Source organism: Mytilus californianus, unplaced genomic scaffold, assembly GCF_021869535.1.
Source record: "Mytilus californianus isolate M0D057914Y unplaced genomic scaffold, xbMytCali1.0.p SCAF_6, whole genome shotgun sequence".
Classification (NCBI taxonomy): domain Eukaryota; kingdom Metazoa; phylum Mollusca; class Bivalvia; order Mytilida; family Mytilidae; genus Mytilus; species Mytilus californianus.
The window spans coordinates 16,411,737-16,434,163 of NW_026262712.1; the positions used below are offsets into that span (position 1 = coordinate 16,411,737).

General features: G+C 32.1%; 1 protein-coding gene across 1 annotated transcript; it reads right to left on the minus strand.

Moving 5' to 3' along the window:
* Positions 1–6,617: 6,617 nt before the first annotated feature.
* On the minus strand, positions 6,618–21,404 carry LOC127704556 (nuclear receptor subfamily 1 group D member 1-like). The gene is made up of 7 exons (XM_052208646.1): positions 21,332–21,404; positions 18,539–18,835; positions 17,695–17,845; positions 15,327–15,556; positions 13,078–13,306; positions 12,100–12,339; positions 6,618–6,989 (listed from the first exon to the last, which is right to left on the minus strand). The coding sequence occupies exons 2-7, from the start codon at positions 18,797–18,799 to the stop codon at positions 6,730–6,732; spliced, it is 1,371 nt and encodes a 456-aa protein (XP_052064606.1). The 5' UTR covers positions 18,800–18,835; positions 21,332–21,404; the 3' UTR covers positions 6,618–6,729.
* Between the last annotated feature and the right edge of the window lie 1,023 nt (positions 21,405–22,427).

Sequence of the window (22,427 nt, forward strand, 5' to 3'; positions counted from 1 at the left end):
ACATAAGAGCCTGTTGGAAAAATTTATACGATAAAAATAAATAAAATTTCGCGAAATTTTAAGATTAACACGATTAATTTTGGCGATTAACGTCATAAGTGACGTCATATCAATGAAAATTCTCAAACTGAAGGTTATTCCGTTACTTGTACGCATTCGAATTCGGATACTTTCTCATTTAAATTGAGTTTTCAGGTAGGTGTATCTCATTTTTAGCTCACCTGGCTTTCTAATCACTTGGCGTCCGTCGTCCGTTGTCGTTAACTTTTACAAAAATCTTCTCCTCTGAAACTACTAGGCCAAATTTAACCAAACTTGGCCACAATCATCATTAAGGTATGTAGTTTAAAAGATGTGTCCGATGACCCCGCCTGCCAACCAAGATGGTAGGGATGGCTAAAAATAGGACATAGGGGTAATATGCAAGTTTTGTCTATTATTTTTTGAACCGTTGTAAATAGAAAAAATCTGAAAGGAGCAAAAATGTTCAGAATTATGAGCTCTACCAATTGTCCATATACGTCAAAACTGTTAGACAAATTCTTATAGAAGTGATTGCCCATAAATGACAAATTTTACCATCTTTTTTTTCATTTTGCCTGTTATCATGTTCACTATGATATTTAGAGAGAAACAAGTTTTTTTCTGTTATGCCTTATATGATTTAAATTATAATAGATAAATAAACACTTTAAATCACAAAAATGATCAGCAAGGCAAGACCCATTAAAAAAGTCAAATTTGACCGATATAGTTAGTAGACTGTCACTCTTCATAGGAGTGATTGCCCTTAAATGAGGATTTTTTTACCCTCTTTTGTGTTTTTCCAAAGAAGATAGAGAGAAACTAAACAGACTAAAAGATCAGTAATACGAGATCAACAAAATAGATTTTTGTCATGAAGTCTGTTCTCGTCTACAGTGTTGGAGTATCCTTTGTTTGATATATATGCACACAGACCAAGGTGAGCGACACAGGCTTTTAGAGCCTCTAGTTGATTTATAGCGTTAATCACTCATTAATGGATTTTAGCAAACTTGTCAATATGGCGGCTCGCTCTTTAGTTACGACATGTCAAGTGTGGATTTTAATGGTAAATAGAAGCCAATGGAAAACAATGTATTAAAATGCTAAAGTTTGGGTTGAAAATTTTAAGTATTAAACACATTTTTTTCTAGAGGCATTTTAAGAAATAATTCGTGCAAGCTATGTAATTGTTGGTAGTTTTTAGCTACAGGGGGTAAATAGAACAGCTACACGCACGGCGCACTTACCTTCGCTTCAGTCTTTTGAATTGCCGTATTTGTCCCATTAGTATAGTATAATAGTATAGTTTTATTCAGGCAAATTCAAGCACATATATAAAAATTCACAAGACAAAAGAATAATATATATATATGACTTATTTATATTTTTTCGTTTGGGCTTGTATTATATTTGCCTTCGGGTTTATATGATCCGTTCATCCTATTTCGACTCTTCAAAATTCAAGAGTCTATCCTAAATTGAGGTAAATTATATGGCCTCCAAAATACCGTTTCGATTCCTAACATCACTGAAGAGACATTAATTGTCGAAATCCGGATATGGTGTACAAATTTTTGCACCTCATGTTTGCGGTATACCATCTTTTCCGCAAGTTTATTGTTTTCTGTTTGGTATTAAATTAATAATAAAGATCCATTTTGTTACATCTTGTAATCCATTTATTTGGTAATCGCCAATGGCAGTCATCAGGGTTTAAGAACATCCGTTGTTCCACCTGTTAGTCAAATGCGTTTTGTTTAAATATACTTTTTCACTTTTTTGGTCTTTTAGAAAATGTTGTTTGTGCTGTATTTAGACCTCTCTACCATGAAATTTGTTTTGCATGCACACGTATAAAAGTTGCGGTTTTTATCCAACGCAATCATAGGTTTGAGCGTTGTTTTCAATTTAGACTTTTTATATATATATATATATAACTCGTCTAAACATCAGCCCAACAATGTTAGATCTGTAAATTTGCTTTCGCAAATTTTTTGTTCTTCCCTCGCCGGGATTCGAACTCATGCTACTGAGATATCGTGACACCAAATCGCCTGCACCGTATCCAACGCGCTTAACCACTCGACCACCTAGGCTTCACTGTAATAAAGCTTTCGGTGCATGGCCGGGTGTTACCTTTCCTCGTCAGTTTTAATCTAGCGTCGTAATACAGTACATGATATATAAGGCATGAAGATGGAATTGTTACAGATCAGCTGAAACATCTATTGTAAAGGATCCTACAAATTAATGCAAGATACAGTCACAGAAATAATTATATGTATAAGTACGTCTGAAACAGTGACAACTCTACAACAGATTTATCCATCGGATCACCAGCAGTGATTGTGATACATGGCTGTGTACATTCTGTATATACAACTCCTCTAAACATCAGCCCAACAATGTTTGATCTGTAAATTTGCTTTTGCAAATGTTTTGTTCTTCCCTCGCCGGGATTCGAACTCATGCTACTGAGATATATACTTTTAAAATAGCATCATAATATATTTTAAAAACAGTGCTTAGAAAGAAGCCTGGGATATCCCATAAAAGCTTACATAGTATAGCTTATTTCCAATGGGTTCCCTTGTTTGAAAATATATAAAAATAACATTTTAAATTATATGTTATGTTTAGAATCTAAATCATTCAAGCAAGCCATAAATTTGTTGGCATTTTCTTCTGGCCTGGGCCGTCATATTCTTTAATATTATCCCTACAATCGGGATAAAATTTTAAAAAAACAACTTCCCGGCCATGTGAGAATTCAACAAATCTATGGCTTGCATCAAGGATTTGTATAGTAATAAAATTGAGAATGGAAATAGGGAATGTGTCAAAGGGACAACAACCCGACCAAAGAGCAGAAAAAGACTATACAAATCCTTGCGTGCATGAATTATTTCTTAATCAAATAGTATAAAGATAATTTTGACTTGTTTGTTGATTTTTTTGGGAATGGCAATTATAAGTTCATAACATGTAATTTACTGAAAAAGAAAAATTATGCATGTGTTGTCTATTCTTTTTGACTAAATATTTTGGTTGTTCCTCAGTATTTTTTCCTTGTTTTATTAACTTCAAAAGACCAATGTGAGATTTTGCCATCACTTGAATTCCGTCATCGTCAACTCAAAAAAAGGATAATAACAGATCTTTTCTTCCATTATTCTTTAAAAAAAATCCTCTACGAAGTCTGCCTCACATAAGATTAAAGAACAAGTCGACAAGCAGAGGAGCAAAATTGGTTTCAATAGAAATATTGATTGTTTGTTGAAAAACACGCTCGCCAAATTTTAAAAAAAAATGATTGCTGATAAAATAGACGTGAATAAATTTGAAAGAAGTTTTTTGTGCATTTGAAAAACCCAGCAGTAATAAGTAATTTGTCAGGACCCTCGTGTCATTTCGAAATCATGTCGATTGAAATTAATGATCTAAATCACTAAAGGATTCTTTTAATGCCTTTTTGTCCTAACATTACGATTTTACCCGTTGTTTGCGTATTTGTAAAACATTGTTTTTTTGTTTTTTTTTGCTTATTTGCAATTATCTTGAAAAATAATCATGTAGGATTTGTCTTTAAATGACGATATCTATAAAAAAAAATAGATGTGGTATGATTACCAATGAGACAACTATCCACCAAAGTTCAAATGAAGTGGATGTGAGAAATTATAGGCAACCGTACGGCCTTCAACAACGAGAAAAACCCATACCGTATAGTTGGCTATAAAAGGCCCCGACATGAAAAATATGAAATAATTCAATTGAGAAAACTAACGGCCTAATTTATAACAAAACAATTAACGAAAAACAAATATGACAGACATGAACAAACGACAACCACTGAACTACAGGCACATAAAGAATGTGGCGGTGTTATACAAAAAATTGAAAACAACACGTTTAATAATTTCATGCGTCCGAAGCGCTTTTCTGGATTTACCTTCATCAGGAACGCTCAAAGCCAAACATTTGAAATCCGAGGATGTATAAGTACCGAAACCGTTGAAGAGCTATAAACAAAATAGAGATTTTTCCATGCTTTTTTAAAAAATGTAATCAAAAGTATGGGTCACTTTGCTATTTTTCAAGCTACAAGTCGTCCAAAATTGCCCAATTTTGCATAGATTATTCATGAAAATACAAGTTTTTGTGAATAAAAAGAAATCTATAATATAGAATTTTGAAATAAAATGAGAAGATACATAGGTTTTATAAAATGCTTTAAGAAAATGCAAATAAAAATGCTGTCACCGAACTTGTTTTCTTGCTACAATTAAACTAGAGGCTCCAAAGAGACTGTGTCGCTCACCTTGGTCTATGTGCATATTCAACAAAGGACACTGTCCAACATTGTAGACAAGAATAGAATTCATGACAAAAATCTGTTTTGTTGATCTTATATTGCTGATCATTTAGTCTGTCTTCTTTAGTTTTTGCTCAAAACAAAAAAGAGGGTAAAAAAAATCCTCATTTAAGGGCAATCACTTCTATAAAGAGTGACAGTCTACTAACTATATCGGCAAATTTGACTTATTAGTAGATCTTGCCTTGCTGATCATTTTTGTGATTTAAAGTGTCCATTTATCTATTCTAATTTTTATCATATAAGGCAAAATGCCAAAAAAAAATGGTAAAAATAGTCATAAAAGGGCAATAATTGTAGACCCTGTCAGACGTACGCCAAGTGAAGAAAAAAGCTCACTTGGCCCTTTTAGCCAGGAGAGCTAAAAATGAAAGTTTCACTATCATTCTTGTATAAAATTTTTACTATAAGAGTTATCTCCCCTTATATGGAAGTTGAAAAATTGAATCGAAAAAACAAATATGTTAAAACAGGATGGTATTTTTGTTCGAGCATATTGTTTTTCTTTAATTGTTTAACATTTCTTACCGATATAACATGTTACTTTTATTATTCTTCCCTTAGTTTATTTATTTTGTATTTACATTGTGTCATAGGTCAAATTTATTTGTTCAGTGTATGTTCAATGGTGTTAATATGTCCTTTGATTGAGTTAAGCTATTTCAGTTGATATTTTATAGTGTGTCTTTCTATGTTGTGATGTTACACTATTGTTTCAGAAAAAGGGTGAAGGTTTGGTACCATTAAAACGTTTAAACCCGCTGCATTTGTTTGCACCTGTCCTAAGTCAGAAATCTGATGTTCAGTAGTTGTCGTTTGTTGATGTGGTTCATAAGTGTTTCTCGTTTCTCGTTTTTTATATAGATTAGACCGTTGGTTTTCCCGTTTGAATGGTTTTACACTAGTAATTTTTTTGGGGCCCTTTATAGCTTACTGTTCGGTGTGAGCCAAGGCTCCGTTTTGAAGACCGTACTGTGACCTATAATGGTTTACTTTATAAATTTTTACTTGGATGGAGAGTTGTCTCATTGGCACTCATACCACATCTTCTTATATCTAATTAATAATGCAATAAATCATTTATTTTTCTTTATTTAAATGAACAGTCTTACACATTAATTGCCAATCTGTCTGAATATTTGCAGATTTAAGCAAATAACTAGACCGATTGTGTACTGCTATTTTACAATCCAAGATCTGGTATACAGTTAATCTACCATAAATGATATTTTTTATTTAATTTTGGCATTTTTAGCTAATATCATGAAAATTGATAGAAAAAACAGCATACAGCAAAATGGTCAAAGAAATTAAATGTTAAAAAAATTTTATTTACTGCTTATAGATAAACGCTTAACTATTTTTTAAATGTTTCCCAGAGTGGATCTGGATCAAACATGGTCAAAATCTAACGGAGTGTATGAAAGATGACTGCAACTGGTTTTATTGTTGCATATCTTTGCCAGGTAAGCAATTGGGGCTCCTTAAAGCCTCTAGATGATTTTGTTTACCAAATAAAGATCACTGAATTATTGGTGATCTTTGGAGGGTTTGTCTCTGTTTATTATTGAAAGGAATATCAGCAAGTTGGTTATGTCAATAGTAATGTAAATGGTATCAAAGGATTTAATGGATAGTTGTTTTCTCTCCATAGCCTTTTTACATCGCTTTTGGTGACACAAGAAAATGATTCAATTCAGACGTCACTTTCACTTGTGAACCAGAAAAACAATCTGATGGTTAATCATATCACGTTGATTCTAATTTTTATGCGCATAATAAGCGGTTTTTTTCGAGTTTGACAGTGATTTTTTTGTTTATATTTTATTGGAATAATCGAAACTGGTTTTTCTTATCCCTGTCATAAATTTCTTAATCCGTATTTGGAAAAAACTTTTGCAATTTTAGGTTTTTAATACTCTTCAACTTCCTGTGTTTTTCCCTTCCAGGTTTTTTTATGGAGATCCACTGATGAGTCTTTTGTAGACCAAACACACGTCTGGCATACAAAATTATGAATCTGATATCTTTGATTAGAGTTTATCCTTCAATTGTGATATTTGGATTCGAGCACAATTGACGATAATATATTTTTTTTGAAACTCACACATGATATGTCAAATAAATTTTAAATTGTATTATATTTTCCTATAAAATCGTTTTCGTATTGTATAAGTTGCTTATAATAATTGGTTTTCCTTTCAAACAAGATACATTTGTGTAATAATGTATATCTTTATTTTATAAAATTGGTCATGGATAGAAAATTTATGAAATACTGATTGGCCCACAATTAACGGTTAGCAAATGAGGAATGTCTTTTTGATTCATTTTGATTGATTCACAATTTCTGTGCCAATTATTTCTAAAACAAGCGGGTGGTCTTTCATCACAGGCCACTGAGCTTTAATATTGTCCATTTCACGTCCATAGTTTGATACGCTACGAAGCAGTGTAAACTTGTCAAGTATTTTCCAGAGTCTTTCGTCTGGGTTCTTGTAACTTTTCTTTGCTACAGTCCGTAAACAATTAACCAAATACCACTGGATTTTCTCCACTTTATCAGGTTCTTGTAATGTGCACTGATCTACAAGGCAGAAACATTTATCTTATTATTAAGTATCAAAACTAATGAATAGTTCAGGTCTTGTATAAACCCATTCGTCATCTAAGGAAAAATTAAATAAGTGTATGGTGACACCTTTGAATATATCTAACATTTACTTTTAAGGATGAACACCTCTGAGGAGCCAAAAATTTCTAGAATTAAACTTTTTTTCTTAACCTGATTCTTTACTTATTTTTGGGCTAATATCATGAAAAAAAATCACAGTTTCAAAATTAAACTTTTTTCCATACTTACACTTAAGTTGAAGTGGACCAATCTGAATAAATTTAACTTTAAAAAACTATAGGTAGGTGTTAATATAAGAAAGTTTTATAAAATTTTGTTGCTTTTCATGTCAAATTGATCACATGTTTTGGAAATATTCCTGAACAAGACTGAAACATCAGAAGAATACATCCTTAAAGTATGATAAACTTAAAGTACCATTATAATTTGAGATAAATTTCTGAAACATAATATTTTACGATACAGAAAAGTTGCCAAAGACCATATCTATTTTTTTTATGAAACTATGAAAACTTTCATTTTTAACTAGTATATACTGTAATGGAGACGACCAGTTGTATTAAAAATATTAATACAGAAATATTCAAATTTGTTATCGGTGTAATAATATCATAGATAACAAGTAAGAATGTTGTTACTTTGTTTTACAAAACAAACATGACATTAGTTCAGGGTCAGTTGTACACTGACTCGATAAACATGTAGTGTCAAGTGATTCAGTAATGTACAGAGGGAGAACAAATGCGTCAAATCGAAAGTACAATTAAAAACTAAGAAACTTAGAATTAGACACAACCTTATAAAAAAATTAAAGAGAATAAAATAATCTTTAAAGACTGGTTCTAGTTAAAACAACACTTCCGAATAAAGAAAACATTTTTTCAGTGACGATAACTTTGTTTTACTAAGCAAATAAAGTCATCAGAGATACCAGAATTAAACTTTTGTACGCGAGACCTGCATTATGTCTACAAAAGACTTATCAGTGACGCTCAAATAAAAAAAGTTAAAAAGGCCAAAAAAGAACAAAGTTAAATTGATATCAGAACATGATCAGTCGTCCACTGTCTTACAAACCTGCAATGTGGGATAATTCAGTAATGAAGTAAGGGAGACAAATCAATCAAATAGAAAGTAAAATGTAGACAAATAGCAAAGAATTGAAAACAACCTTATAAAAAATTAAAGAGAATAAAATAATCCTAAAAGACTGGTTCTAGATAAAAACAAAAAAAGCACTTCCGAATTGGAAAAGATGAACATATTTTCAGTGACGATAACTTTATTTTACCAAAAAATATGACATCAGTAAATGATCTGGGGCCGTGTTTTATTGGTCTCATCTGCACATCTCCAGAATGTCTTCTGGTGAAGAGTCCAAAAAAATGAATCTGGACCTCTTCTGGAGATATTCTACGGAAGATCAATAAAACAAAAATTCAATTTGCCGTCGAATATAGCAGATTTTTGTTATGTTGGATGACATATTAAATGAAGTTTACGATGATTTTATAGAAAATTAAGATACGTTCGGTAGACATGACTGTAAAAGTGTGCTCTGTTCGTGACATTTTTCTTTGTTCTTTCCTCTAACTCAATTTTGCTAGACAAATCAGGCGTAAACCCTACTATTTGATTTTTAAGTATAATCTTAAACTGCACAAAAATTCGTCAATGTTTGTCTCGAATATGATCAAAAAGGACATATTGTCTATCCAATTTTTTTAAAGTAACCAAACTGGATTATTTTTGTATAAAGCAAAAATATCGGAAAGTTCTCAAAATCATTTTTCTCTGGTGGTCCTTGAAGAAAATCTTCTGGTCCTAACTATTATTTCTATTGCATAATTTCGATGGTCAAAACCTTCGGACCACCACTTTTCAAAAATTTTCATTGTATATGGATCTATAAGCAAGTATACAATGTATACCAGACATTTCTCACTGTTTTTTTTTCTTCTTCTTTTTTTTTGATAAATCCGTTGGTTGTGTACTGATTGATACTTCAGTCTGGGAGAACAAGATTTATTTCAGTACTATAGTTGTAATTAGCTTTGAACAAACTTCCAGTAATTGCAAATACTCTTATTTCGGTGCTTTTTGTCTATTGTCTTAATGTAAGTTTTTTTTTGTGTGTCTCGTACTGATCTTTTGAGTTAATCTAATTGCAATTGATTTGTGCAGGTTGTTCTTATATTGTACTGTTACACCACTGTCCCAGCTTCGGGGAGGGTTGAGCGCTCACAAACATGTTATTGTGCTGTTACACCACTGTCCCAGGTTAGGGGGCTGTTTGGGCCGGATCCCGCAAACATGTTTAACCCCGCCACATTCTGTATGTATGTGCCTGTCCCAAGTCAGGAGCCTGTAATTCAGTGGTTGTCGTTTGTTGCTGTGTTACTTATTTGTTTTTCGTTCATTTTTTTGTACATTAATTAGACCGTTAGTTTTCTCGTTTGAATTGTTTTACATTTGTGATTTCGGAGCCTTTTATAGCTGACTATGCGGTATGGGCTTTGCTTATTGTTGAAGGCCGTACGGTGACCTATAGCTGTTAATTGCTGTGTCATTTGGTCTCTTGTGGAGGGTTGTCTCATTGGCAATCTTCGTTTTTATATCAACCCTGCCATATTCTTTGTGTGCCTGTCCCAAGTCAGGAGCATGTAGTTTAGTTGTTGTCGTTGGTTCATGTCTCGACTCATATTTGATATTTTGTAAATTATTTTGTTATGTATAATTAGCCGTAAGTTTTTTCGTTTGAATTGTTTCTCACACTTTTCATGCTTTTCACGTCGGGCCTTCTGAGACAAGTGCTTGTGGTAATTAGCGACAGATTAAAAAAGTTAATAAAGCCCTCTTCCCTTCCCCATCCTTCATCTATAAATTTAAACTGACCACCACGGAATAGCCCAACTTAGTGTTGAAATTAGCGTTAAACACCAATCAATCAAAATCACTTCCCTAGAATATCAAATAGTCGTCCCTTAACTGTTATCGTCCGAGTAGTTCTTATATTTATCCAGCTTATCGTCCTACAGGGATGTCCTACTAAGACTGTCATACCGGCCATAAAAACGTTTATAACACAGCTCACATTCTAATATATCTGCATTCATAAATTTATTAATGTCATTTAGACTAAACGACGCCATGTTTGTTATGTGCCTCTGCCGTCTAAACTACCTATCAAAAAAGAAGAGGTGGAAGAGAGCCAGAAGATCTTCCCTATGCAAAAAAACAGAAATGGAACTCTTCTGGCTCACTACCGAAGAACAAAAAAACACGCCCCTGTTGTCAAGTGTCTTAATAAACTGCAGTGGTAAAACATTCAGTAATGAAATAAGGGAGACAAATCCGTCAAATTGAAAGTAAAATTCAAAACAAACAACAGAGAAACAAAGATTTGGATGCAACACAACTCCCCAAAAGTTAACCTTAGATAAATTTGGCTATTATTTCGAGTTCCTTTTGGTCAGCTCTTCTTATGTTTTGGTACTTATAAAAATATTTTGCTTTCATTCGTTTGACTTTGAGTGTTCCTAATGAAAAATTTTGAAAATTAGCAAAAAAGCTATATTCAGCAACAAATGTGAAAATAACAAACAGTTTGGATACAAACAAAACAATATATAAAAGCGATTGTATGAGTTATAAGCAGTCATAGAACTAGAAACATTTCTCCAACATTATAGATTAGAATATAATTCATGACTTAAAGACTAAAATTCTCTCTTTTCCTGATCATTTTTGTTGTTTACAGTGTTTTCAACTATAGTGTTTGCCAAAAAAGCAAAACATGGTTAAAAAATTTTCACTTAAGGAAAATTTCTGCTATAGGAGTGGACTGACAATTTCAGCTATTTTAGTTATTTGTTGATCTTGTTTTGCTGATCATTTTTTTGCATTTTGAAGTTGATATGCTATAGTTTTTGCCCAAAAATGGTTAAAAATCCTATTCAAGGGCAATAACTCCAGGAGTTGACTGACGGATTTCTGGAATGTTGACTTATTAGTAGATCTAGTCTTGCCAATCATTTTTTCATTTAATGTTTCTCTACAGACTATTTCTATAATAGCTCCAATCTAATAGCTATAGGCAAAAATGGAAAAAAAATGTTTATTTAAGGGCAATAACTCCTAAAATGAGTCAACTGACAATTTCGGCTTTGTTGACTTAATAGGTAATCTTATCTTGTTGAATGCTTTTTTTTCAGTTTCTCCTTATCTTTTATAGTTCTCAAGATAATAGACAAACACGAAAAAAAAGATAAAAATCATCATTTACGTGCAATAATTCCTATATAAGGAGTTAACTGGTAATTTTTTTTTTACATTATTTTACAGAAACTTAACATATCAATGATATTTCATGTCAACTCAAAAGCGATGACTACTGAGATTGTGAAACCCTCGGGGACGAAAGGTCCTTCAGCAGTAGAACCCTTGAGGACGAAACGTCCTTCAGTAGTGAAACCCTCCGGGACGTCCAACGTCCTTCAGCAGTGGAATCCTTGGGAACGATACGTCCTTCAGCAGTGAAACCCTCGGGACAAAAGACCTTCAGCAGTGAAATCAATCTAATGGTTGTAAAGGCTTATAATTTTGTACCCAGTCCCAAAATGGTGATACTTTGTTCGATTTCATGCACTGCTAATAGTTTCACGCGTGACTTTTGAAATTTAAAGGGGCATTAGCTGTCAAATTCATCTTTAATGATTTGACTCAAATTCTCATATTTGATTTATAACATACTAAAACGTATGTAAAACTTACAAAAAGTCTAAAATAAACAATGAACAATGCATGAACTCGATAATAGTATGGTTGTATATCTCGTAGCTATTGCCCCTTTAAATAAATATATTTTGTATGTGATATATCTAATTTGTAAGTTTAAGTTAATACGGAGGACATGAATTTTGGCAGCTTATGTCCATTTTACACAAGTGATGGTTAACTAAACTGCAATAAATCACCCTTTTATCCATTTAGTAAAATAACTATACACTTAATTTTGAAACCATAATTAATATTTTAATTGCTACATTTTAATTAGATATACCTGTAAATGTTAAAACAATTCCTCTAGCAAGAGTTACCTCTTCTGCAGAAAGGTTACACTTTCTTAAACTTGCTGCACATTCAAACATATAATCTGTGTTTCTGTGGTTTAATAAAGAACTCATTTCCGACTGGTGAGCTCCAAATATACCAGGGTTTGCATGATCAGTAAGTGCAATTACTCTCAGTTCTGGATTGACCCTTCGATGGAACTCAAGGAACCAATACTCATGGAATCCAGCTATTTCAAAGTAAGATGTTATACTTTATATACATTTAAAAAAAAAGTTGGTCACGATTTTGAAACAAACAAACAAAAACGTGTCAAGATTTTTCTCATAAGTTACCCTTGAATTTAGAGTTGGTGCACCTTTGTAAATGGTCAGAGAAAACTGTAATAATACAACGATAATTTAAACGTAAAACTGTATATATTTTCCGCAAACAAAATATATAGATTAATACCTAAACATGTCTGCAAATATGGTCAGACTAGATAAAATGGAGGCAAAACTGATTTAAATAAAAAAAGTATGATTAATGGCAACTGTTAAGGAATTCCTGCTTTCCTGTCTTTACCCTATGGCAGATGGCTCTAGTGGACAAGTGGATCCGGAACTGCTAACCCTTCCTGAGCTCCTGCGCTTACCCTGGTTTTTGTTTTGGGTTCATATTGTTTGGTCTTTAGTTTTCTGTGTCCCTAAGCTTGAGATGGGTTACATACGTGGTAAGCATGTTGAGTTATTAGAAAAGAAAATGTCAACATTAAAAAGAGTGAAACAAGGAAGCCACCAGGAAGAACCATTTCAGTGACTGCTTCGGCCAACAAAAAATCCTCCTAAATAAGGTAAAGCGATCATTTACATATATTCTAATGTATGACATGAAATCATACAGACAGGGAACAACATGTTGACTTTCGTCAAATCTAAGATGATTTCAATTGTGTCGCATGTGCTTACTTGATAAATAAAAATACCTTTTAACAGAACAATCTGGTCTGCTGTTGACAACGCACTGAATCCGGGAATATTTCTAGCAAAATTTATCATGTTTCTAATGAATTTATCCATATGAGAAGCAATTGTACTCATTTTGTTTTTTCGATTATCAATGTCTATACCAGTAGCTTTATAAAATTCGTCATAAACATGTGTGGGTAAGTATCCTAACTTGCCAAATATTTCTTCTTTTTGTTTAAATGTCTCCTGAAAAATAAAAATTAGATCATATGATATTTCTCTGTTTCGTTTAATCATCATTTATCATGTTTATCCAATTGTTTTGACTGCAGTTTTGAAAACTTTTTTCTAAAAAATAAAATTAAAAAGAATAAGGAATAAATCATAAATATGTGCATGTACACAAATGCCCCCATTCGAGATAGGGGACAAATTTGCAAAATGAAAACGAAAATATATAAATATTAGAATCTGACCACGAATCCAGAAATCCATAAGATATATATATCAAATTTGGATTCGAGTTGTTCCTTGTAATGTATTTATACATCAAATAATTGATACTTCGAATTATTGAACGATGAGGAACGTCATACTTTCTTTTTTTTCTGAACAATCTCGGAGTAAACAAATGCTATACGAGAACAGGCATTCTAATGTGTGTCAAATTTCAAATTGGTGCGTTTTAATAGCTCTGACATTAATTTTTTGTTATAAATGCTTATGTGAATGATCTCTGTATGAAGAATTGTACTGTTTGTATGTGAATTATCTCTGTATGCAGGTATGAAGATTTGTTCTGTTAATTCCATTATCCAATTTCAAATTGATAACTTGGAATCATGTCGCTTTTGGGAAATCTTCACATGATGTCTTACTTTTGATTTAAATTCAATTTTAGATCTGTTTGATAGTTAAGAAGGGTTTCTGCTTACAAAATTTTTGGATAGTTGGACAATCAACGGAAGAATAATGTCAAAAATATTTGTAGAATTTGAAATTAAATCATACATTCTAAAGAGAACTAATGGTGTTTATTTTGATTTAAGATAAATTGAACACAACTCACAAGCATATCGTTATATATCTAACTTTATCATCAAACATCAGTTCCTACCAAAACACTCAAAAAATGCCGTTCAAAAATAACGACACGTTTACATGTGCAATAATTATTGAAAATTATCTGTAATTTTCATATAAAAAAATATGCTCTCAACCTTCAAAGGGAATGCAGGGTATAGAAAATGGATGTTTCTCCGTCATAAAGGTATGACTCCCGTTCGTTTGGTTCTGCAGGGTAAGTTCAGCCACAACAGGTCACAATTTCAAAGTTAAATCTGATGCATCATGTAGCAACAGTGTCAAGCTCTTCAAACAATGAATGTTGGCAAAGAACAAAACGTTTTTCAAAAGAGATGACTTCAACTTTTGCACGATGGTCTTTCCATTTTTATCTACCAACATTCCAGCAGCACCTTCGCATGGAGTATTTATCTCTTAGTTGAAACGATATTCTAGGGCTTGCATTTTCTTTCTGATTTTTTTTAAATACAAGGGAGATAACAACCAAGAAATTAAATCGAAGATTCCTCATGATTAACTTCAACTTTTGCACGATGGTCTTTCCATTTTTATCTACCAACTTTCCAGCAGCACCTTCGCATGGAGTATTTATCTCTTAGTTGAAACGATATTCTAGGGCTTGCATTTTCTTTCTGATTTTTTTTAAATACAAGGGAGATAACAACCAAGAAATTAAATCGAAGATTCCTCATGATTAAGTCGAAGTCATTACTTTGAACATTTTTGGTAGCCATCATTATCTGGTTGACCCCAAATTGAATGTAAATGCCAAAAAACGACAACGAATAATTTTTCATTTGTCATAGCCATTATTCCGTACTCCTTTTCTTGCTAGTGATTCTTCGAATGTGACTAGAGCACTGTGTTAAACCCCAGGTTTTTTTGGTGGGCACGTGTTGCTCAATCTATGATATACTATTCAGTGTTTTGTATACTGTTGTTTGACTTTTCGTCTTTTGTTTTATTTTTTGTCATGGTGTTGTATTTCTTCTACCTTTCCTTTTGATGCACCTTGATGTCTTCTATTTTTTTTAATAACATATGTTATTAGAGTATTCACCTGCTAAGTTTTACGAAATAATTTGACCTAATGCTTGAGAAAAGAATTAGTTTTAGGCGATTAACTTGTAAAATATGTATATAGTTATAACATGAACTATCCAATAATGTATAAACCTACATATACGGTCTTCTGCAACGCCAACAGTCCATCTGCTTCAAACAGTTCAATAAATTCACCATTAAATTCTTGTTCGATTTGAATTAAAGTTTCAACTAAACTGTCAACTTCTTTTTCATCTACGTAAATTTCAGAAGATTTTTCTTGTATCTTTTCTGTCACTTTTATCTTCTTTATTTCCTTAATGTTGCTTGTTCGTTTTTCGTGTGTGTATCGTCCTATCTTTATAGCTGTAAATGTCAAGGGAAAATAATTTCATTAAAAGAGAAAAATAAAAGAATAGCTTTTACCAAGTACAAAAGTATTTTAGCCAATTAAAACTACTGAGAATGTGGTCTACATGATCTTACATCCCTATTTAAGAAATTATTCCATACTGGTTTAAAGCTGATGGAAAAGACAATTATTTTGATAAAAAATTCAGCTTGGAATTTTTAAGGAAAAATGGCCTGCATATGCACAATTTATGCATTTTAGAGTTAATACAGCTAATTTTACAAACGAAAATAGAAGAGTAGATGAGTTGATGAGTAAAGTAGACTTTGTTTGAAGGACTATATAATTTAGATAAAATCAAGACAAGACAAGAAATTTGTAAAAACACCAGCAGACAGTATTAAAATAATTAAACAACATAAGCAAAAAGGGAGATCAGATACCAAACGGGCAACAAAAGGAAATAAGAGAACACCATGATTTAAAGACAAAGTCCACTAATAAGTTAAATACAAAAAAATTAAAAATATAAAAATAAAAATAAAAATAGAAATTTTGATTCAGACAATATCTCTAAATCTTCTGCCAGTGTTTCATAAAATTCTATAAAGGTTTGACAAAGTTATTGACGTCTGAAAAAACTTTAACCTTAGACTGTATCTCAATACACCTTATGGCTATTTCGTCCAATCCGGAAAAAACAGTCATTTAGACAACTTCCTGTTTGGGTCAACAGGCAAAAAATCAAAGGTCATCAGTAACGAGCCGAGGGAGAGAAAAAATTAGAAAGCGATCAATAGGAAACTTTGATAGTTTGATCTCATTAAAAAGTATCATGCATAGTGCATTGTTAAAACAGGGTCCCAGATAGGTTCAACCGGACGAAAAAGTTGTGTAATTTTAGAACTTATCCGGAATGGAATGAATATCAATTAGGTGTATGTTTACTGCTAAAAAAAACTAAATCCATTTATCAGTAAATTACGGAAAATGAAAGAGAAAAAAATATTTTCTAAATTTTACAATGATTACGGTCTTTTGATCATTAGTAAAAGCTTCTGTCCAAATTTCATAAAATTCTATGAAGGATTGTCATAGTTATTGATGTCTGAAAAACTTTAACCATAGATTGTATCTTGATGTTAACTGCGAACAAACTAAATCCATTTATCAATTAAATACATCATAAAAATTAAAAAGAAAGCTTCCCTCCAAGATTCATAAATTTCACAAAATGATTGACGAAGTTATTGATGTCCAAAAATTAAACCACAGACTGAACCTTAATGTTGAAATCGCCGCCGACGGAATGTAAAATCGGTATGTGTCGCTTTCGCTACAAAGAGTCACAAGCTCGACAAAAATGACACAACTTTGGTTAAAACAGACTTCAATAGAAAAGGAATCAGCGGTTTGAGACAGGTCTGTTTATTTTACTGTGTATGTACCATTTGTTGGATTGTCCAGTATTTTGTCTCTTCCAGCAAAGAGTCAAATCTAATCGGAGATTGGTAGTATCTTTTTATCAGGAATTGAAAAAAGTCAAATTAAGTTAAACATGGCAATATAAAAATAACTGCAACTTAACTTAAAATTTAGAATACTGTATTTCTTACACTGTAAGAGTAAGACTGGTGGGACCCATATGAAATGAATTGACCGTAATGAGAACCAAACTATAAAATAGTCTTAAGTCATCATACATAGAACCTTTAAGCAAAATAAAGCCATCAAAATAATCTAACATCCAGATACACAAGTAATAGAAATATATCCCTAACAAGGAGATCCAAATAACAAAAAAAAATCAGAAGTGAGATAAGAGCAACTGAGACAGCAACTTAATTAATGACACACAAACCAAAAAGACATTTATAGGTCAAAGTATTGTCCTAAAAAGACAAGTGTCAAGCATAGTCTTATAATACAGTTCTACGCAAACAATTTGACAGTAAACAGGGCTCTTCCTTTTCTGTCTGTTTCCATACCATCATCTTAATTCTTGTTTTCTCTTACATTACATTGAATCAAATATAACTTGCAATTATTCAGCCAAACTATAGGTCTCTAAAAACAAAAGAGGGTATTTTTTTATTTGCAATCTGGACCCGAATGATTGAGTGCTGCATAATTCAAATGAGTGAAAACTTACCATCATGAGACATTCCTACTGCCAAACACTTTTGATATCTACAGAATGAGCAAGACATTCTTTTACCACCACCAAGCTTACATTTCTTGTCCTTAAGGCATTTGTATTCTTCTTTTTTCTTCATTTTGACAATGCAGCGACGAAAAAATCCCTGTAAAAATGCACGTAAAAATGTAACATGTGTCACCCCTTCACTATTTTGTGTGCCACTTTTTGAGCCAAAACTTCTTATCTCTTCGGAGCATTTAAGTTTTCCCCCACTATGTTCAAGTTTAATATTTTTGTGTTGCTCAGTCTGTATACCTGAGTACAATACAAGACCGAGATGATCCGAAAAAAAGATACTTCCTAACGGTATTTTCAAAAACTGATATGTGTCACTCACTGAATGTTAGTGATCTATCAATAGGAACTCCGTTTTTCTCCTTCAATAAAAATAAACATACCACCGTGAAATTTTATAAAAAAAATTAAAAATTGATATGATTTCCGTGCGCACAAAATATGGAATGAGGGCATACAAATGAAAAAGAATCAAAATCGTCGTGGTCGTAGTAATCGTCATCATCATCATCATCATCATCATCATCATCATCATCATCAACATCATACCAGGCTTATAACTTTGTATGCCAGATGCGCGTTTCGTCTACAAGAGACCATTCAGTGACGCTCGACTTCAAAAAGTTTAACAGCCAAATAAAGTTTCGAAAGGTTTTGCCAAATACACATAAAAGTGTTAGCACCTCAATGCTAGATTGATGCATGATCACCTTTTTGTTTGTTTACAATCGTCATTTAAAGGCGACAAAAACTGAAACTTGTTGCCTTCTTGTGAACCTACCTTACAGGGTTCACAGGTATTAGCACCATAATGCCATCCAGAGGCCTTTTCTTCACATACTCGACATGGAGGTAACAAGCTGCTGTCTGGTGGGCAATTTCCCCATTTTTTATGAATGTCTTGCACGCCATTTGATCCTTCTTCATTTTCAGTAAATCCGCTATCTACAGAACCAGCTGAACTCAGAGGTGAAAAATCATCTGTTTCTGTAATCGTCTGTTCATTTTCTACTGAAGTGAATAAATCACATCCTGTCGCCATACTAATATATTAATATTTTCCCTGTATGCCTAATGTCTAAAACAAAATGAAAATAAACACTTAAATATAAACTTTATGCAACCGAAGCTCTTTTCTGGATTTACCTCCAGGAATTCTCGAAATCAAATATTTTGAAAGCCAAGGATGTATAAGAACCGATAAAATCAAAGAGCTATATGACCAAAAAGGACCTAAAAATGAAAGTCAAATCCATCTAAGGTCAACTTTACCTGAAGGAGTTAGAACCTTAGATTTTTAATAATTTATCAATTTATAAACCGACAATTTAGGAAAGTTATATAAGAAATCATGTCAGTCCTGAAGTACTGACTATTGAAATAATGATTTTCTAGAAGACTAATAGTCCACCCCAAGCGGTTTGGTAAATGAAATGTCCAACATGAGGGTATCCAAATTGCACCTATTTTGACAGTTTCTTCACCTACGTTTTGTTACATATGTATGATCCAGACAAAAGTTTCCATTCTGTGTTTGTTTTGTAGAAGTATCCTTATTTACTATATAGTTACACCAATTTAATTTTGAATCCATATTGAATCATAGAAAAATGGGTTTGAACCGACCTCCAAACGATCCATGATTCTGTAATGTGAAGTAACCAAATTGCATCCATGCTTAAATTCACATCCTTAAAACTGGAATAACAGATGTTTTGCTTTATATCTTCAAATTATTAGAACAATTTGACACTAGTCCATGCTTACTATTCTTTTTTTATGAAATGGATGTAACATATTTTATTTGCTCATTTTTAAAAGATGACATTTCCGTAGATTTTACCTTTTCCAGTGAATACTATATTTGTTGATACGGTATATACTGTGAACGTTTTGTGTATATCTAAATATATTTACCTATGTTGAAAGACGTGTATAATTTCATAAAAATTCGTAAGGGTTCCGCGGAACCCAGTGTCTCGCCTACTTTTGCTGTTAATCGCAGGCTCAACAAAAATGAGGAAAAAAATCAATAAAAATATTCCTTTAGATACTATCTTTTGATTGTAAGAAGCTTCTGTCAAAGTTTGGTATAAATCCAGGATAGTTTATGAATCTAATAAATGTTTTAAAAACTTTAACTGCAGACTGTATTTAATGTTAACTGGAAGAAAAACTAAGACCATTTATAAGTAAAATACGGATAAACCGGTACAAAATTTTAACAAAATTTCCTTCTAGATACTAGCTTTTCATCATAAACAATCTTCTGTCCAAGTTTGGTACAAATCCAGGATAGTTTAAGAAAGTTATTAAAATTTTAAAAACTTTAACCACAGAGTAAACGTATTGTTACCTGGCAGAAAAACTAAGTCCATTTATAAGTAAAATACGGTAAAAATGAAATTTTTTTTTAACAAATTTACTTCTGGATACTATCTTATGATCATAAACGAGCTTCTGTCCAAGTTTGGTAGAAATCCAGGATAGTTTAAGAAAGTTATTAAAATTTCAAAAACTTTAATAACCACAGAGTGAATATTTGTGGACAACGCCGACAACGCCGACAACGACGATGCCGACGGAATGTAGGATCGCTATGTCTCGCTTTTTCGACTAAAGTCGAAGGCTCGACAAAAATACAAATTGTTCAGTCTCAAAGAAAACTTGTAAGATTTCCACTGCTATTTTTGCTGAATAGATGCAATTTGGGTACTGTAACGTCATTCATCATTTATTGAAACTGAAATCATTTTCAATCAATTTGGTGCTGTTATATGCTGGTTAAACTGTTATTAAATGTCTCTTTTGTAACTATAGATGTATTTTAGTCCGTTATCATTGTTTATATAGAATTAGTACCTTTTTAATTCAATTTGAATTTGAAAACCTTTTTCCAAATTATAAATTTCTATTTTAATAGCAATCAAGATTGGGCCTCAGAGCAGGAACATATATATTGACATACTGTTCTCAACTCAGAGTTACTAATGAAACTATCCGCTCTTGAGGTGACTGAAACAGATGATGATGCTAAACAGTCCAAAGATCTGTAAGATTGTATACGTTCTATGTCCTTCTACTTTATGAATTAAATGGCTCACATAGATACAGCATATTGTTTTATGAAAGGAGCAAAACATACTTTGTACGGTTTGATTTTTAGAAAAGCTATTACTTGTCAAGAAAATGAACTATTAATAGCCTGATAAAAAGTTCCGTGTTTAGATCGAACGTGGTAAAATATGATCAAATATATAATTTACTCAAATCAATATGTTAAGTTATAATCCATTTTTTTAGTATAAACACAATGAATCATAAAGTATATTATTAATAGGATTAATACAATATATACGGGATAGGTTTATATAATATATACATGTAGGTCGTCATCGTGAATATCGATCCGGTTGAAAAGGTGGACTTATTAATATTATATTCTTATGACACATTCAATACACTGCATATCAGTGATAACATGTCAGATTTCCCTTTGACTATTAATTAAGGAAACATTTTGTTATGAAAAAAAGTATATAATAAATATAACTTTTTGTATGGATAAACTTACCAAATACTTTTCGTGTTATCTCAGTCCAACAAGACTATAGTGTGTGATCACGTGACTTTTACGTATTAATTGTTTACCCATACGGTCTAGTTACTGAATAACGTACTAAATTATGAACTTGAAATAATGTGTACACAAGACCTGTGTCGTTTTGTTTCTTGCTTTCTTATGTGTTTTACTCCGCAGAGAAAGCCAGAAGCTTAACCAGATTTCAATGCTCTTCGACTTTCTGATTGATTGTGCCTTCTGTTTTGATTCGAGTGCCACTGGCGAGTCTATTAATGTGTCCGTCGTACTTACTTGTATATAAGCCTGCTATCTTTAATGAGGTTTTTTAGTATTCTTAATTCCTATCGATACATCTTCTTTTTTAAAAAAAACAAAACTATTTTATTTACTCTTAATGGGAAAATCTAAGCTAAAAAAATCTTTTCAACTTCGTATTTGAGCTGGTTTTCGATCTGTTTTGATTCGAGCTCAACTAATGAATCTTGTCTAGAAGAAACGCGCGTCTGGAGAACCGATATCATTAACGGTACAAATTATAAGCCTGGAATCTTTGATGATTTTTTAAAGCAAGATATTATGGTGAATGCTAAAGATATATTGCAGTAGTTAACGTTTAGGAGAAGTTCATTCAGCCATTTGATCTTATTGTATGATTAAGCATAGATGTATACATCTATGGATTAAGTATAATAAATGCAGGATATTCAATCACATTAAATGACATCTTGGTGTAAATGTAAGAAAGCCTTCACTTAAATGAGGAAGATAATACCTGTTAAAAAATGACGATGTCCGTTAGGTATTAACATTGTTAAACAGCATCACTTTTTTTCAAAATCAAATTAATCAAATGATTGTTCGATCTGAGTAACAAAATAAGCTAATATACGGAATTTTTAATTTAGGACGTCGTAATGTATGCAACAATGGAACGTGGTATTCATTTTTCAAGTAATGTTTTTAATTGTATACATATGTAAGTATCAGTATGCAAGTTAAAAACACTGAAAGACCATTAAAATAAGGATATGATGTATGATTGCCAATGAGACAGCTATCCACCAAAGTTCAAATGAAGTGGAAGCAA

Excerpts from the sequence above, each read along its gene's own strand:
- LOC127704556 (XM_052208646.1), bottom strand. The coding sequence starts at position 18,799 with ATGGCGACAGGATGTGATTTATTCACTTCAGTAGAAAATGAACAGACG. Across the intron at positions 13,307-15,326 it reads CGTTGCAGAAGACCGTATAT|GAGACATTTAAACAAAAAGA; the intron begins GTAGGTTTATAC and ends TTTATTTTTCAG. Across the intron at positions 12,340-13,077 it reads CCAGATTGTTCTGTTAAAAG|CTGGATTCCATGAGTATTGG; the intron begins GTATTTTTATTT and ends ACTTTGAAATAG.